Source organism: Dunckerocampus dactyliophorus, chromosome 8 (genome assembly GCF_027744805.1).
Source record: "Dunckerocampus dactyliophorus isolate RoL2022-P2 chromosome 8, RoL_Ddac_1.1, whole genome shotgun sequence".
Taxonomy (NCBI): Eukaryota; Metazoa; Chordata; class Actinopteri; order Syngnathiformes; family Syngnathidae; genus Dunckerocampus; species Dunckerocampus dactyliophorus.
In genome coordinates this window covers 14,841,975-14,858,967 of record NC_072826.1, presented here as the reverse complement: position 1 = coordinate 14,858,967, position 16,993 = coordinate 14,841,975, and the positions used below count along the sequence as shown (strand labels likewise).

Genomic DNA, 16,993 nt, shown 5'->3' with positions numbered 1-16,993 from the left:
AGATGAGGACTGAGTGGTCCACAGTATCAAACGCAGCTGTAAGGTCTAAAAGATTTAAATTTGTTAGCAATATTATGGATAGACTAATATGACTGGAGTTGTGAGAAGACAAGTTTCTCCATGACCTGGGACGGGAAGGGCAGATGTGAAATTGAATGGAAGTTGGACAGAGTTGATGGGTCTAGGTTCGTTTTTTTAAGAAGTGGTCTAACTACAGCTTGCTTAAGGGCAGTGGGGACAATACCCAGCCTGAAGCAGCTGTTCATAAATAGAACAAGTCTGGGACCAATGGTATTTATAACCTCCTTCGTCGAGAGGGCAGTTGGTGGGGTTTAACTGTTGGACTGATTTTTTTAAGAAGAGAAGTGGAGATTCGCTCAAAGTTCTCAAAAGTGTGTTCTACAGGAGAGTCAGGCAGCCTAGCATGTTGAGACTTTTGGGATGGACTGTCTGACTGTTGCGACCTTGTCCATCAAAAATTGTTGAAGTGTATTACATGTGCGTTCAGAAGCATCATTAAAAACAGCAGTGACAGGGTTAATAACAGAATCAATGGCGCTAAATAACACTCTGAGGCGATGGCTATTGCTAGAAATGATGTTTGATAAATATTTAGTATTTCAGCAGAGACAGCTTATAATTCATAAGCGTGAAAGCCCCCTACAGAGGTTGAAGATGTAGCTGATGACAAGAAATAGCAAAATAAATGGATATATTTCTATTTATATATTGTTTACAAACTCGGGAAATAAGTCCTTTGACACAGGAAGGCTTTGGAGGCAAAAAGCCAAGGATTTAAATGAGAGCCATTAGTAGTTTTTGCACTTTTGCTTTATTTTGCTCAAACAATTGTATGTATTAAAAAGGAATATGGTACATTTTTTCATTATTTTGTTGATATATATATGTTACTTGGTATCCGACCGGTACCAAAATGTACAAATTGGTATTCCAATGTCTCCAATGTGTACGACTACAAATGTTTTTTTTTTATTGGGAGAGCCAATCATATTTATGAAATTGGTTGACAAACGTCCATGTGAGCCAATAGAATTGCTTTACATTTGCCCGAAAGAGGCGGCACCTGGGATATCCGATGTCATTAACTACTGACGCTTTTGTTGTTCCATCAAGACAACAGAGATGGAGAATACTTGGCAAGCCTTTTTAAACAACCTGGACGAATAGGTCTGAACTTTTAATTGAGTTATTTGTGATTGGGGTGGATATCATCGTAACGTTGCAGAAAGTGTGGTATGTCAGTCGAGTGTCCAGGTTGAAGCCAAAGGAATTCCAAGCACGGTGAAGAAGAAAGGATGTCTTGCTCAAACTGTGGGATAACTTTGCTTAACAGCTCCATGGGGAGCCTGAATCCTGTCACCCTGACTCATGTGTCTGTCTGACCGAGCTCACGTTGCGGGAATAGCGCTCGGTGGCGAATTTCCAAACATCGAAGTGAGTTAGCCACGTAGCTACGTAGCCTCCTGCGGGAAGAAGACATTTAAAATGGCGGAAGACTGGCCCCTTCCCTCGGCCTTCGTCTACTTGCTTCTTCTGAGTGTGAATGCCTGGGCCACCCACTCGTGTCCGTCACCTTGCTCTTGCTACAAGGGCCCAGACGGGCTCCAAGTCCTAGACTGCAACAAGAAGAGGTTGTCGGAGGCTCTTTTGGATCTTCCAGAGGGCATCAACCAAGTGTAAGTTGTTAGCCAAGTTAGCAAGGACATGCTAACCAGGATACCATCACAACACTGACACTGCCGTCGTAAACACCCACAGTCTGATATAGTATCTTGTTATGATTATTGCAGTCTAATTGTGTGTTTTGCATTCTAATCAAGAGAGGAAGATTTGCTGTTATTTATTATTATTTAACTTTGAATTGTGTACGTGAGTACTCACTGGCCACAACATTAGGTACACCTGCTCCAGCTAGTAAGATCAAGAGCTATACTGTATTTCAAACTCTACCTTTTCTATTGTGATTGCAACACAAATTCCAGGACAAATTAACATGCTGGGCTAATATATAATGTTTAATATTTCAGCACAATGAACCACAATGACCTGACAGCTCTTCCCTTCCTTGGGGACTCCTACAACATCACATCACTGTCATTGTGAGTATTAGACCACCTGTTCTCTTCCCTTGCTTTATATGTTACTATTTAAGTAAAATGGTAAACATTACAGCATCGTCAGTGGTGGGACGGGCTCCCTGGAGGGGAGGTTCGATGGTTTGTCAGTGAGTAGACTTAACTAAATTGTTTTAAGTTGTTGCAGATGTTCTGGGGGACGGGCATGACACAAAAAAAATTGACTTAAGGACTCTTTGCTGTAGTAACAGAACTTATTTGACCCATTTCTCCTCTTACTAATGTGGTTTAGGTGAATCATAAACATGAACTAATATTCAGTCAATCTGACTCATATGTTTTTGCATCTTATGTGATTCAGAGTACACAATCGGATCTCAGAGCTTTCCATGCATCACCTGCAGCCGTACGAGTCCCTGGAGACGCTGGACCTGACGTCAAACTTCCTTTCAGAGCTCAGAGTAGGATCTTTCCCCTCAATGCAGCTGAAATATCTGTGAGTTCATGCACAAAAATAAACAGGGTTGTCAGTGTTTGTCTGAAGTAGCAAGTCAGTAAAGTTTTAATTAATTTCAATAATGATGCATGTCAAAAAGCAGAGAGAACATTCTGTTTATATCTTTATCGCGCAATGTGTCTTACAGGAATTTGAGTAATAACAAGATCAGCGTCCTGGAGGCCGGCTGCTTCGACAACATCTCCAACACTCTCCTAGTGTTGAAGTTGAACAGGAACAGACTGACTGTGCTGCCATCCAAAGTTTTCAGACTGCCAAGTCTTCAGTTTCTGTAAGTATCGCTCTAGTTGTATTGGAGTAAAATCATAACAGGTCTCGACTTTCATTGTAATTAGGAGGCAGAACAAAGAACTTCCTCATATAGTGGCTGGGGGCACTTAGAGTATTTACAGGTGCATCTCAATAAATTTTAATATGGTGCAAAAGTTTTTTTGGGGGGGTTTTTCATTAATGGCTCGGGACGTTTTTGCTGGTTAGTGTGAACCAGTAGTTTACAATATTCAATTTTTTTTAAATGTTTCTAATTTTGAGATGCTGAACTGGGCTTTTTATTAACTGTAAGCTATAATCACAGAAATGAACACAAAATTAGCTGAACTACTGAAATAACTTTCAAAGATACTCAAATTTATTGATATGCACGAGTACTAAACTTCACTGTTATTAGGGGTAATTATACATAAATAATAGTATATATTAGAATATACAGAATGCAAAAATCAAACGGGATTTTACAACAAAATAAAAGGACTGTTTTAGAAAAGAATGCAGGAAAAACGACAAGAACAGACATGGATTGGGTGGAACTAATCCACCTTTTGAGGAAATACTGTGTTTCTACTTGTTTGAATTAATTCTATGTAACTTCCTCCCAGTGAAATGAAGCGTAACAAGATCAAGAGCGTGGACAGCCTGACTTTTAAAGGGATGGACTCGCTGAGGTCGCTGAAGTTGCAAAGAAATGGCATCACCAAGCTCATGGATGGAGCCTTTTTTGGACTAATCAGCATGGAAGAACTGTGAGTTTGTTTGCGACTTGAGTGATAGGATCTCTTTTTAATATAAACAAAAAACGAACATGCATTGGTACAATTGTTATGTTATTTCCCAGTCTGCAAGATAACAGAAGTATCTGATCATCTGGGTTGTAAACAAACTTGTTTTTAAAGCATAGTTCATCATTCTTTGCCTTTTAAAAAATGTAATGCGGGGTTCCAATGCAAGTATGGAAAGTATGGAATTAGATTTTCTAAATTTCCAGGTCAGGAAAAGTATGGAAAATGAAAACCAAGTATGGGAAAGTATTAGGGATATTGGCATAAAAATATTATTGTTTTTTTTCCCCCCCCATAATGAAAGTTGATATAGCCCTTTAAGCGCCAAAGTCGCAACATTGCTGAATACACTGCTAATATGCCTCGTGTAGTTAATACTTTACACCAGGAGATGGCGGACATCTCTAACGTCAATTTGAGCGGCATTTGTAGGCGTGTTTCTGTGCAGAGTTTAGGAGTTTGTGGACTTTGTGGCCCCGTTTGTGTGCAGCGGGGAGTCCGCTCGCTCAAGCGCGTGCTTGAGCCGATGCTTTGCTTGGCCGTGTGGCAGGGCCTGCTGAGTTATTGGGGCACCGCTGGTGGTGGGAGGTGAGGTGGCGGTAATGTGGAGGAGGCGGCAGGCGGATGCGGTGCTGGACTCCACGGTGGAGGGTGCGCGGCTGCTAGGGTCACCTGGCTTTTGGAGTTCCCCGATCCTCGCTAGTGCTTCTCAGCCACGTCAAGAAGCTAATTGCTGATACTGTATCCATTGGCTTCGCAGCAGATGTGTTGAGATGGATGGATGGATGGATGGATAGATAGATACTTTATTCATCTCCGAGAGATATTCACATTTCCAGCAGCTCTGCAAAAATGTAATACATTAACTTAATCACAAAACAACCAAGGCAAGACATGAGAGATAAGAAAAATAAGAAAATAGAATAAGAATAAATAAATACGGAACAGATCTTGCCAAATTTGTAGTGCTGTAATACATAATAAATAATAATAATACATAATAATAATAATAATACATAATAAGGTAATAAATGCAGTCCAGTCCAGTCCTTCCACGACAGGAGATATGTGATGTTACACATATCGGTATTGGTATTGGTTGATATCGGAATCGGCATATCGGATATCGGCAGAAAAGCGAATATCGGACATCCCTAGAAAATCCCTAGAAAATATTCTATATATTAGTTTCTCAGACTGTTACCACTGTTCTGTTTTCTAAAAGATACAGTTATGAATAACTAAAAATAAATAAATGGATCGATCTGTTTTTGTGAGGCACTTGCTAGGGCAGCTAAGATGTTTGTGTGAGAGCACACGGTGGGCGACACATCCTTGAAAACATTTGGGAACATTGATGAGTTGAATGGCCAGTCCTCTGCTCTTATCCTCCTCCAAGCCTTTGTATAAGCTACATTACCTAGCTATAATCTCCTGGAAATTATATGGTGACATAATGGCATACATATTCAGAATAATGAAAAGATAGATGGACCAAACCAGTATGAACCAAACGCACATGGTTAGTGAGAGGCAAAAATGTCCATCACTGTTTCCCAAAGTCAAAGCTGATGTGTTAGAGTATCTTCTTTTGACTAAAACTCAAACATAATAGTTTTGCTTTCATGGATGACTAAGGAAATCAAAAATCCAATTTAAGAGGCTGAAATCAGAGGACATTTTTCATTTTTAAATCAAACGATTAATCGAATACCAAAACAGTTGTCGATTAATTGGATAATCGATAAATTATCAATGAATTGTTGCAGCTCTAGTGATTTACTAAGTCTGGAAAAGTCTGAAAAATTTTGAAATGTCAAATCTGTAGGAACCCTGGTAATAGAAGGGTTGTTAACTATCAGCATCTTTGTTTTCAGAGAGCTGGAACACAACAACCTTACTGAGGTGAACAAAGGTTGGCTGTATGGCTTGCGCATGCTGCGTATCCTGCGGGTCAGCCAGAATGCCGTAGGCATCATTCGACCAGACGCTTGGGAGTTTTGCCAAAAGTTGGAGGAGCTGTGAGTGTGTTTGCCTTATTTCTCTTCTTCCGTAGAACTTTTCTGTAGTCTTTGTGCGCATTGAGCAGCACACTACTGCCGTCAAAAGCATGTTACCTCCATCTTATCCTAAACATGTTTGCACATTGGTGTGGTTTCATGCAGGGACCTGTCCTTCAATCATCTGACCAGGCTGGAAGAGACTGCTTTTGTAGGATTAGGTCTCCTGGAGAGCCTGAACCTTGGTGAGAACTCCATCAGCCACCTGGGAGAACGAGTGTTCAGCAGTCTGAGCAATCTGCGCACGCTGTAAGTTCATCTCTCGAGTCGGAATGACCAGTTGTCAGTAATAAGCTAGCACAAGATTCTCAACAGGCGTTCAAGCTTTGACTCATGATTGGTTAAAAGTCACACCAGTCTTCATTCCTTGCCACAAAGCTGGTATGGGTTTGTTTTTTTGTGGGTGCACTCCTAGTGTTAATGTTCAAACATCTTTCCTCTCTGCCAGTCATTCATGGCCTTGTGAGGGTGACACTTACACTCACCTGTACACTATTTGTTTTTCTTAATCAAATTAATGTCATCTCCAAAAGATAATATATTATGACTCATTCCTATGCATTCTGAAGGAACACAGCAGGTTTGTTTGCCTCACTCCTAAATCCCTGTAGTTCAGGGGTGTCCAAACTTTTCCGCTGAAAAAAAAAAAAGTATAGTCTTGCCAATCTGGTCTGATCCGATCTGGTACTGAACCTTTTTTCTTTTTTTTTTTATAATAATAATATGAAGAACATAATAAAATGAATTTGTGGAATGTAATATGATTATCAAAATAACTCTTCAAAGCATTACAAATAATTCAACCAAAGTCTTGCTGAATTTACTTTTTGTTACACAGCATGAGCAACAATATTGTTTGGCTTTTGCAACAAACCTCTGTCAGTCAGGTCCCTAATCCAATAAAATATGCGTTTTCTTGTTCTTGCGGGTGGCGGGAGTCGAATGGCAACCAGTTTTGAGGCGCATTACTGCACCTACCATGTTGGACTGTGGCTCAGCGTTACGAACGTGATACGGCAACCGGATCGGCCCGATCTCGTGGAGGAAGCCGATATTATCTGATCTTCAAAATACAGCTGATCGGCAGCCGATCCCGATCCTGAAGATCGCATCGAGACATCCCTAAAATCTTGTAATATATGAATTCATTTTATTTTTAGAATATGCAGAGAGCTGGGCCTCACTTTGGACACCCCTGCTGTCGATAGTTTGTAGTCAAGAGAAATAACAGTAGAAACGTTCACAATTTTATCCACTAACATAGACGTTGCATTCAAATCCCCCATCACCTGTTTAGTTCCAAAGCACCCAAAGTGTCATTGTATAGAATAGTCTTCCCTTGTTGTTATGGTCATCTGCACTGCCCCTCACCTCCACCTTGTAGTTAGACATAGAAATGTCAAGATACATGTTCCTGGGTTCCTGACATGATTTATCAACTTTGCTTAAATATGTTATATATTGTTTGTAATTATGTTTTACATTATTTAGTTTTTGAAAGTGAACGGTAAATTTGCAAAAATTACATTTATAGTTCATAGCGCCACCCGTGACGAGCGAGCTCTTGCTGTTCAGTCTCATTTCCGGAACTGACTTCATCGTGGTGACGCCTCTCAGTTACACACACATTAGCGATATTGTACGAGACAGGATGTTTACAGTGACTTTCCAGCCAAATGCTTCTTATAAAGGTGTCATCAGTGAAATCTTCACTGCAAAGAACAGAACTAGAGGTGGGCGTCCATTTGTCTCTCGTTCGCTGTACTTGCTTTGTTCATTGTAGTCTTTTGGAAAAGAAAACTGTGTCACTCGGATACTGTTAACATCCAGCAGCAACACAAACTTTTGGCATGACTACTATTTTTTTATTATTTTTATTATGAAAAATATACCAAACGAAGTTGACAAGCTACCTCAAGAAGCTTTTGTTTACCCTGCTTTAGCTGAGAGGTGTTACTCCGCTGATGTCACTTCCGGAAATGACGCTTTACTGCGAAGAGTTCGTCATGGCTGGCACCATGAACTATAAATTTAATTTTTGTGAATTTACCGTTCGCTTTCAAAAAACGAACAGTGTAGAACATAATTAAGCGAAGTTGATATATCATGTCAGTGACCCTTTTTAAGGTGTTTGTTTTACAATATTCCATCAAGCTGGGATGAAAATAATGTATAAGCAATGCCGCAAAAATATGTGAATTGATTATAATATCAGCTCAAGTTTGCTGAAAAGTCCTATTTTGAGGGGCAATTTTAAAGCCTGAGCTCTGGCTTTGAAAGCACTGTGTATACGACCAGTTATGCAAACTCTTCATCGTACATGCATCTGCGAGGCAAAGAGAGGATGTCGTGAACTTATTATTTGCGGATGGAGTTGGACGAGGAGGAGGTCAGCTGCTAGAGCTTGAAACACCGGCGTGGGTGCTTTCATGTGAGAGGGGAATCAGAGAGTGCAGGAGTTCTTTCAGAGGTGGCCAAGCGTGAGGAAAAAGGAACAAAAGGGCCCCGTCCTGCAAACAGAAGGCATACATCATGCCTGTAGCTCATGGACTCATCACTCATTCACCCCACATCAGAACAGTGGCCCACTGTGGAAGTGTGGCCTCTGTGAATGTGGGCTTCTCACTGACATTTTGCGTTTATCTTGATGGACGGTAGATCAAGTATATGTGAATGTACACTCCTGGTATGGAACCTTTCTAATGTGACAAAGACTGACCACTTAAGGTCTCTGAGACCCTCCAGGCTATGTCATAGCATGACAGCTTACATTGTGTTTTTCTAATCAAATATGAGACTTTGTTTTGCAGAGACATCCACAATAACGTCATTTCCTGGGCCATTGAAGACTCCATCAGTGTTTTTGATGGAATGAAAAAGCTGAACACACTGTGAGGACTTTTAATATATTCTGTAGTAACTCTGGTCAATTTCATTTTAATTATCAGTTAAATATTTGTTTGTGAACTCTCAGCTACCCTATATGCTTGTGAAATTTGTCACATCATTCCAGAGATGTCTTTGTAGACATCTGCTTTGCAAGACAAAAGCTTGAATGGGAAAATATTTGTTTTCCAGAATCTTACAGCAGAACAAAATCAAGTCAATCACCAAGAATGCCTTTGAGGGTCTAGATGAGTTGGAACATCTGTGAGTGAAGTCTTGGAACACCTGCTTCTTGCTTATGTCATTTCAGAATGCTCTGTTGTTCTTTTTCTGACTAAATGTTTTTCTTGTGAAATTAGCTACCATATTTTTGAAATTACTTTGCAGGTGTGTCTAAGCCACCTTTTTTTTTTTTTTTTTTCCTTCAGGGATCTCAGTAGGAATGACATCATGTCAATACACCCCGAGGCACTACTTCACACAAAGCTTAAAGTCTTGTAAGTAAAAAAAACAAAACATTTACAACGGTTACCTCAATTCTGTCATCTCAGGGGCGTTGCATCATTTCATAGCATTTTAATGGCTGTCCAGTTTTCAAGCCTCTCACACATCCATCCTCTTCTCTTGACCTCTCAGCATCCTCAACACGAGCAGCCTCCTGTGCGACTGCCACATGCAGTGGTTTGGGCCCTGGCTCAGCAACAGCCATTTCCAGCTGCCTGTGTCTGCCATCTGTGCCCATCCTACCAGCCTGCTCGGACGCAATGTCCTTTCTATAAGCCCAGTAGACTTTGTTTGTGGTCAGTGTTTCCACCCTTTTCATTCTATTACTACCATATTTCTGTTAACGTTAACTGACCCTTGAATTTGTACCCAGTCAGTAGTTTTGCCGTTACAACTCCCATGTCGAACACCAAAGAAATAGTCAGAATTTTGATCTTCGACAGATGACTTCCCCAAGCCTTGGATCATCACTCATCCTGAGACGTCAGTAGTGCTGCGGGGCTACAACATGACTCTGACCTGCGTGGCATCCAGCAGCAGCGACTCGCCAATGAGCACGGCTTGGCGCAAAGACGGGGAGGTGCTTTACGATGCCGAGGTGCAAAATTACGCCCAGTACCAGGAAGGTGAGCTGATCTACACGACAGTGCTCCACCTCCTCAATGTCAACTTCACCGATGAGGGACGCTACCAGTGCGTGGTGTCCAATCACTTTGGCGCCAACTACTCTAACAGGGCCAAGCTCACTGTCAATGGTAAGGAAGTTTGTGAATAAATCTGCTACTGATGAGGCGCTATTGTTTAGATTTGGCAGACGGGGAGCTGTTGTAGTTCACAACTAAATTTTAATATCGCTCTCTTCTCTCCACAGAGCTGCCATCCTTCCTTAAGACTCCCATGGATCTGACTATTAGGACTGGGACCATGGCCAGGCTGGAGTGTGCTGCAGAAGGACACCCCTCGCCGCAGATCACCTGGCAGAAGGACGGCGGCACTGACTTCCCTGCCGCCCGGGAGCGCAGGATGCATGTGATGCCGGACGACGACATCATCTTCATTGCCAATGTGAAAACTGAAGACATGGGGGTGTACAGCTGCACAGCACAGAATGCAGCGGGCAGCTTGTCAGCCAACGCCACGCTCACCGTGCTGGGTGAGTCCCCCACTTTTGTTAGCATAGTGTTTAATGGTGCATGTTTCGATGTTTGTTACAAAAAACAAGCAGTTCAAACATTCAGACTTTACAAACTAACACAAATTGATAGTCTTTCTTCGATTTATCAGGCAATGGCATCTTCATCTCTTGCAGAAACTCCATCATTTATGCGGCCCCTGGAAGACAGAACAGTGGCCAGAGGCGAAACTGCTGTGCTTCAGTGCATTGCCGGAGGCAGCCCTGCACCTCGCCTAAACTGGACCAAAGACGACGGGCCTCTGGTACTCACCGAACACCACTTTTTTGCGGCAGCCAACCAACTCCTAATCATCGTCGACGCCGGCCCCGCAGACGCTGGGAAGTACACTTGCATTATGTCCAACACCCTGGGAACAGAGCGCGGCCACATCTACCTGAGTGTCACACCTTCGCCCAACTGCGACTCTGGCGTGGTGTACGACCAGGACGGCTGGACCACTGTGGGCATTGTTGTTATTGTGGTGGTGTGCTGTGTGGTCGGGACCTCGCTAGTCTGGGTCATTGTCATCTATCACATGCGCCGGAAGAGCGAAGACTACAGCATCACCAACACAGGTTATTAATGTCGCCCGATAACATTATTACTGACAACTTGTGGATCATTTTACATTAAAATATTATGTTTTTTCCCTCCAGATGAGATGAATTTACCAGCTGACATCCCCAGCTATCTCTCCTCTCAGGGGACTTTGTCAGAACCTCCAGAAGGCTACAGTAGCTCTGAGGCAGGCAGCCACCAGCAGCTAATGCCTCCTCTCTCCAATGGATATGTGCACAAGGGCACTGATGGTGAGCAAGCTGATTTGACAGCCCAAACATGTTTGTTGTGTGTATGTGTTTTGTAAGTAAGTTGGATTCTCATGTAGCAGATGCCATATATCAGCAAGAAACACGAATTGAAGATGGTGAAATGTGGATTAATAAGCCCATGTAGAACCATAATGTAATTGTGATTCTAAATAATAAGTATGTAATAGTATGTCTACATGACAATGCTGATGTTTTGAGAGACTCATTGTCCATATATGGATAGGCGTGTGCTACGGAGATACAGGCAGCGAGGTGGAAACAGAAGGTAACGGACGGCTTCACTACCGAGTGGGATCTTTGTTCACTGGTCATAGCAGCTTCCACCCCTCGGAGGCTCGTGACGGACCAGCTGCAGCCGCCTCAGGTTTGTTTTCCATGTGACCTTTTGCATTCCAAATAATGTCTTTTTTATTTTCTTTTGTTTTACAGGGTTTATAGTCAATCGACAGCTTGGTTTTGAACATATCAGTTGCATGTTTACAATTATATTCCCAAGTGCATTAGACCAGTGGTTCTCAACTGGTTTGGCTGAGGGACCCACCATTAAAACACCAGCGGTGACCCAAATACAGTTCCTCGTTTTTCCTGGCTGCGATAAGTGAATATCCGTGAAGTGGGATTCAATATTAATAAATTGAATATTTGCGTATTTGGAGCATAGAAAACCTGTTCATGACTTTTATAAATACCGTATTTTTGGGACTATAAGTCACACTGTTTTTCATGGTTTGGCTGGTCCTGCGACTTTTTTTTTTTCCCCACTCTGTCTTGTTGGACATGCCATGGCTGACTACATACAGTGTTAAGGTAATGTAAGGTCATGTCTCATCGGTGTTTTGTGTCATTACTGACGCCAGGTGACCAGAATACTCCAAATGACTTGGCTTTCAATATTTTTTGACTAATTATGGGCCATAGTTAACCACAAAACAGCGGCCATTTATTAATGAATTTTTGAAAAAGCGTGACAGAGAGGGAGAGATATTCGAACCGCGACGTAGCGAGGGACAACTGTAGCAGATTTTTCAATGCAAACTTTTCACATACCTTATATTTAAAGCGACTGTTTGCAACGCAACGTGAGCTGCAGCGGTGAGATGCTGTCTCTTTTATGGCCCACTCTTCTACAGCAGTGTGTTGGACGGCCCGTTAAGTCCCCATTCTTTGTCCTTCCACTCCAGCTCAAGCGAAACAAAAACAGAATCGCCCATAAACGTGACACGCACGGTGGTACCGTGTTGGCGTAGCAAGCGAATGGCACAGACAAGAATGTGAGGTGCTTTCACAAACATTTGGTTATTACATTTACAAAGACCCGTGCCCCACTGAAAACGGCTCTGCGACCCACTTTTGGGTCATGACACACCAGTTGAGAATCACTGCATTCGACAATGCTTCTGTACTCTCAAGATGCTTATCTTACATCAACAGGTGCCGCCGGTTCATTGGTCATCTGCTCCGACTGCTACGACAATGCCAACATCTACTCTCGCACGCGGGAGTACTGCCCTTACTCTTACATGGGCGAGGACGACCCGCTGGACAGAGACCTGCCGAGCCTGAAGGAGAGCTTCGGTGAGCATGCTCGGCAAGAGGATGCTGCTCTCGAGAGCCTCATCAGCAAACAGGAGTCCTCCAACTTCCTCATGTCGCATGACAAGAGGTCGAGCAGCCACGCTTCAATGGAAGACTGTGCTACTGGTAAGACTTCAACACTGTGCTAACATGGGCATTGGACAATCTTTTTCTGGTCTTGTCTTTCACACCTGGGACGCCAGGTGTTGCCGATGAGCTATCTGGAGGTGTCATGGGCTTATCAGTCGGCCTATCATCGAAACACCAATGAAGAAGGGTACCCACCTGACGACCCAAGTGAACTTTGAAACCCACCCCCTTCCTGCCCTTACCCAAGGATAGGGGGGAGGCTGCGTGACGACCCGGTGGGCAGTGCCATTTTTGATCCCAGGTCGGAATCTCACTGCCTAGCTCATTGCTGAACCCTGAACCCGAAACCAACCCTTTCACAAGCACCCTGTCAAATCCTGTGTTCATGTCCAAATATTTCATCAAAGCTCAAGGCTTGTCTTGTCAAGGGCAACAAATATCCTTTCCTTATGTTCATTTGAGCCTATCCATGTGCTTCTTGGACAAAAGAAGAGAGAAAAATCATTATGATTATGATCACAATGTTTATTAAAAAAACCAGCCACAATGTTACTGACAGTGGAATTATATTCTTTGAGATTTTATTCTGGTTATGTTACTCAGGCAGACCACACATCCGGTCCCAACTCTCACATGGTCAGTACAAGATCTTAGTCATAGATTCATTTAAGTCAGGGTGCAAATAAATGTTGTTATTGTGTAGGATATTGAAACAATGTAAAACAATGAACATGAAACAATGCCAATATGTCCAGGAAAGTGTAGTTGGACATGGATTGCTGTTGACAACTTGTCTCATAATTAGGGCTGTCAAATGATTAAAAATTGTAATCAGATTAATTAAAGTTTTTTTTCCAAATTAATTAATGCAGTCTCTTGGAGCAATGTCATCCTCTCCATATACACAAAGCCTTTCCATCTATGGTAATACTGTGTGTCACTCAGTGCAGCAGAAACACTCCATTTCTGTCTGCATGGCAAGCTCCACATTTACATCACCAAATCATGCCGGTGTAACGACTTGCCCCACATCGGCTACAAAGTTTTACTCTCCCTTCCTTCTCACTGGCTGTAGCTCATCCTCCGTATATTCAGTCAGAAAGATAAGGTTCTGGATTCTCATTTGTCCAAAAGTAGTAGTAGTAGTCGTCGGCGGCGGCGGAGGTTCTTGGAGAGTCTGCCATGATTAGTAGTAGCAAACAGACACACACTTGACAGGCTGCTGTTGTTGACGGAGGAAGCGCTAGATGTGAAATCAATCCACCCAGGAAAGTTACGTTAAGGTTTAAAATGATCAGCTAAATACTGTTAGTGTTGCATGTTATCATGAATGTACCTGTTACTGCATGGTCACAGCATGTATATAAAACCAAAAATTGTTGGCTCCTCTTTTTAGAACGCACAGAAAAGGGAAAGACGTGCTCATGTTTCACATAAGGATTGTGGATAATGGGCAAAAGATGCAGTTTTTCTTCAGTATGCACAAATATATATAATTGTGTCCTGTCATGTATCTTTCTGTTCATAAAATACAGTAAAAATGGGCATATTTCAGACATAATTGTAAATGGTGATTAATCATGATTCATTAATGTGAAAATGCATTAATTTGATTAAAATGTTTAATCATTTGACAGCCATAGTTAAAATACATGAGAACCAAACTTAATCGATACCACGAGGTAACATCCGATGTGCCTCGAATTTCCCCCAAAAATCAGAGATTTGAAGTTGGTCTACCGATGCATTTGCATATCCCGCCTGTGCGTGTCCGTAGCTTGATGCAAACCGTTGAATCTTCCCATCCCTAGATGGTACACTTGCTTCCATCCACCATCATAACAGAGAGGGGTTGCTTGCCATGACGCGCAGGCGGTAATTACGCTTAAAATGTCAACGCAATGCGTTATTTTTGACAGCCCTAACAATAATTGTTTTTTTTTTTTTTTTTTTTTTTTACTGCCTCTCTTTCTTGCTCTCTTTGTAGGCTTTCTCAGCAGTTCACACTGGGCGGACAGGCACAACTCCAAGCCTCAACCAGGCGCCACCACTCACAGGACACTTCCTCCAGCAGGGGAGAATGAGGAGGACGAGGAGGAGGGGGGCACACAGAACCACAGATTAGCCTCCAAAAGGACTAACCCTCAGGACCATCCAGCACCCACATAAGTCACCACGCCACCCACTGGTTTGCCTGGGACCTCACCTGCCCTTTTCCTGCATCCACTACCTCCTTAACACTCTGCCAAAGATGCTTTCTGGAGTGTTTATGTTCCTCTTCCTCCCAGCCACTCAGTGACCTCTTCAGAACGCCATGAATGTATGCTTTATCGGAGCCGTGCAGGATGGGTTGGGTTTGCCTAATCGCTCCTGCTTCTACATTTGGGAGATGACCAACCACTCTTTTCAAGTCATTAAAAATGTTTAATTGTGGGACAACGACTCCCCCAGCAAGCAGCAAGAGGACGTCCCCTCCTGCAGACTGTACAAAGACACTGACACCACAGTGTGGTGTACCTTATGACTACATATGAATATATCCTTGACATTCTTTATGGCCTTACGCAGTCATCAAGCCTTCCTTTTCAAGCAGTTTGGGAAGCAGGAGGATACTTTTGTATATTAATTTGCACATGTGACAATCATGTTTTAAGTACTGATCCGTTTTTCCGTCACAGCTTCCAGGCACTTAATATAACAGCATTAAACTCATGATCCTTCTTGCTGATGTTGAGAAAAGGTTTTTCAGGACTGTGAAAAATGTAGAATGTATTGTTGTTGGGTTTTTTTAATACATGTATGTAAGTCAGGGATGTCCAAAGTTCGGCACGTAGCTCACATTTTATTGGCCCTCGGCATGTTCTGAAAATGAAATAAATTAGTTATTAAAAAGAAACTATTAGATATGACACTAATAATTAGTTGATTTGTCACCTATGACACAAATACTGAGAATGTCTTTTTTTCTTTCAAATACCATATATTGGCCTACATTGGATTGGTTTTAGCACCTTTTAATGTAGAACATACATCAAAGTGGCCATCTTATCCTTCAATTATCATGTATGCGCCCTTTAATGGGAAAACATTTCAACACCCGTGACGTAAGTGTACGGGCTACTAATCTATTACCTTTTTGTCATTAATCTGCAGAGCTAATCTGGAATTGCCTCTGTGGAGAACTCTTCTCATAAGTGCCATTTTACGTTAAGCAAGTGGTGAGAAGTACAGTGGAACCTCCAAAGTCAAACTTCCCGTTTGTTTCCTATGTGGAAGTTGAATAACCCAGAGTCAAACCGGCACCTTCTGCGAGCCTTCGTTACCTGTACAGGCAATGTTTTAAATTACATTTCAACATTCTTAATTGTCATACAAGTGTAAAAATAAGTTCACTTCTCCATAATAACACTTATGGGACACATTTCCCCCTGAATTTCACATTATACGACTTGGGAGGTTTCACTGTTCACTCTTTTTGCTGTCATTGTTGTGTAATTGAGTTTAATGCAACATCTCCTAAATATTAGAAGCGACCCTCCTATCAATTTCCAAGCATCCTTTGGAAATGCTAAGTTGCTCTTTCATGCTGGAGCTGCAAGCAAAATGATGTCATCCTTTGCTTTCCAATCGCCTTAAAAAATGTTTTTGATTGTTGCACTTCCAATTAGTTTGTCTCATTTCAACATCTCGTGAATTCCCTGCTATGTTTTTGTGACCTTGCATTGTGGGAGTGTTAATAGGTACTGACCACTGCTGTCTGGCTAAAAGGGGACTGGTGTCCTTCTCTCTGTAAGGTACCATTGGTGCATTTATGAATTGCATATCAGTTTACTGATATTTTTTATTGCTGATTCCACTAATTCAAGATCTGTGTCTATTTTCTTATTCCTCTCCTCGTTTGTATACATTATGGTTTTGTCTTTGTTAAACTCATGCAGTTCAAGTAGGAAATGTTCCACGCTAACATGATGTATGTTGTCTGTTAATGACACTTTGTTTCCTTCAATACCAAAGTTTACCAACACAGTAAATGCGCATTGCTGCTTTTTTTTTAATTTGTATTTTTTATTTTATAAATTGTATTGCATTTTATTTCTATTTTTGGACCTTGTACATTTGTGTAAAGCATGTCTTTTTTTTACGTAGCTATTATTCAATCAGATATTAAACATGAATTGTGTTCAACTACTTAATTTCATTTTTAG

The 16,993-nt window shown here is 41.9% G+C and overlaps 1 protein-coding gene across 1 annotated transcript; it reads left to right on the top strand.

Moving 5' to 3' along the window:
- The first annotated feature begins 1,078 nt into the window (after window positions 1–1,078).
- Window positions 1,079–16,979, top strand: lrig2 (leucine-rich repeats and immunoglobulin-like domains 2). The gene is made up of 18 exons (XM_054785316.1): window positions 1,079–1,697; window positions 2,049–2,120; window positions 2,458–2,592; window positions 2,741–2,884; window positions 3,489–3,632; window positions 5,546–5,689; window positions 5,834–5,977; window positions 8,539–8,619; window positions 8,807–8,878; window positions 9,043–9,111; window positions 9,251–9,414; window positions 9,562–9,873; window positions 9,990–10,271; window positions 10,428–10,868; window positions 10,950–11,102; window positions 11,347–11,487; window positions 12,555–12,824; window positions 14,776–16,979. Exons 1-18 carry the CDS (start codon window positions 1,507–1,509, stop codon window positions 14,955–14,957), a joined length of 3,141 nt encoding a protein of 1,046 aa, XP_054641291.1. The 5' UTR covers window positions 1,079–1,506; the 3' UTR covers window positions 14,958–16,979.
- The last annotated feature ends 14 nt before the right edge of the window (window positions 16,980–16,993 follow it).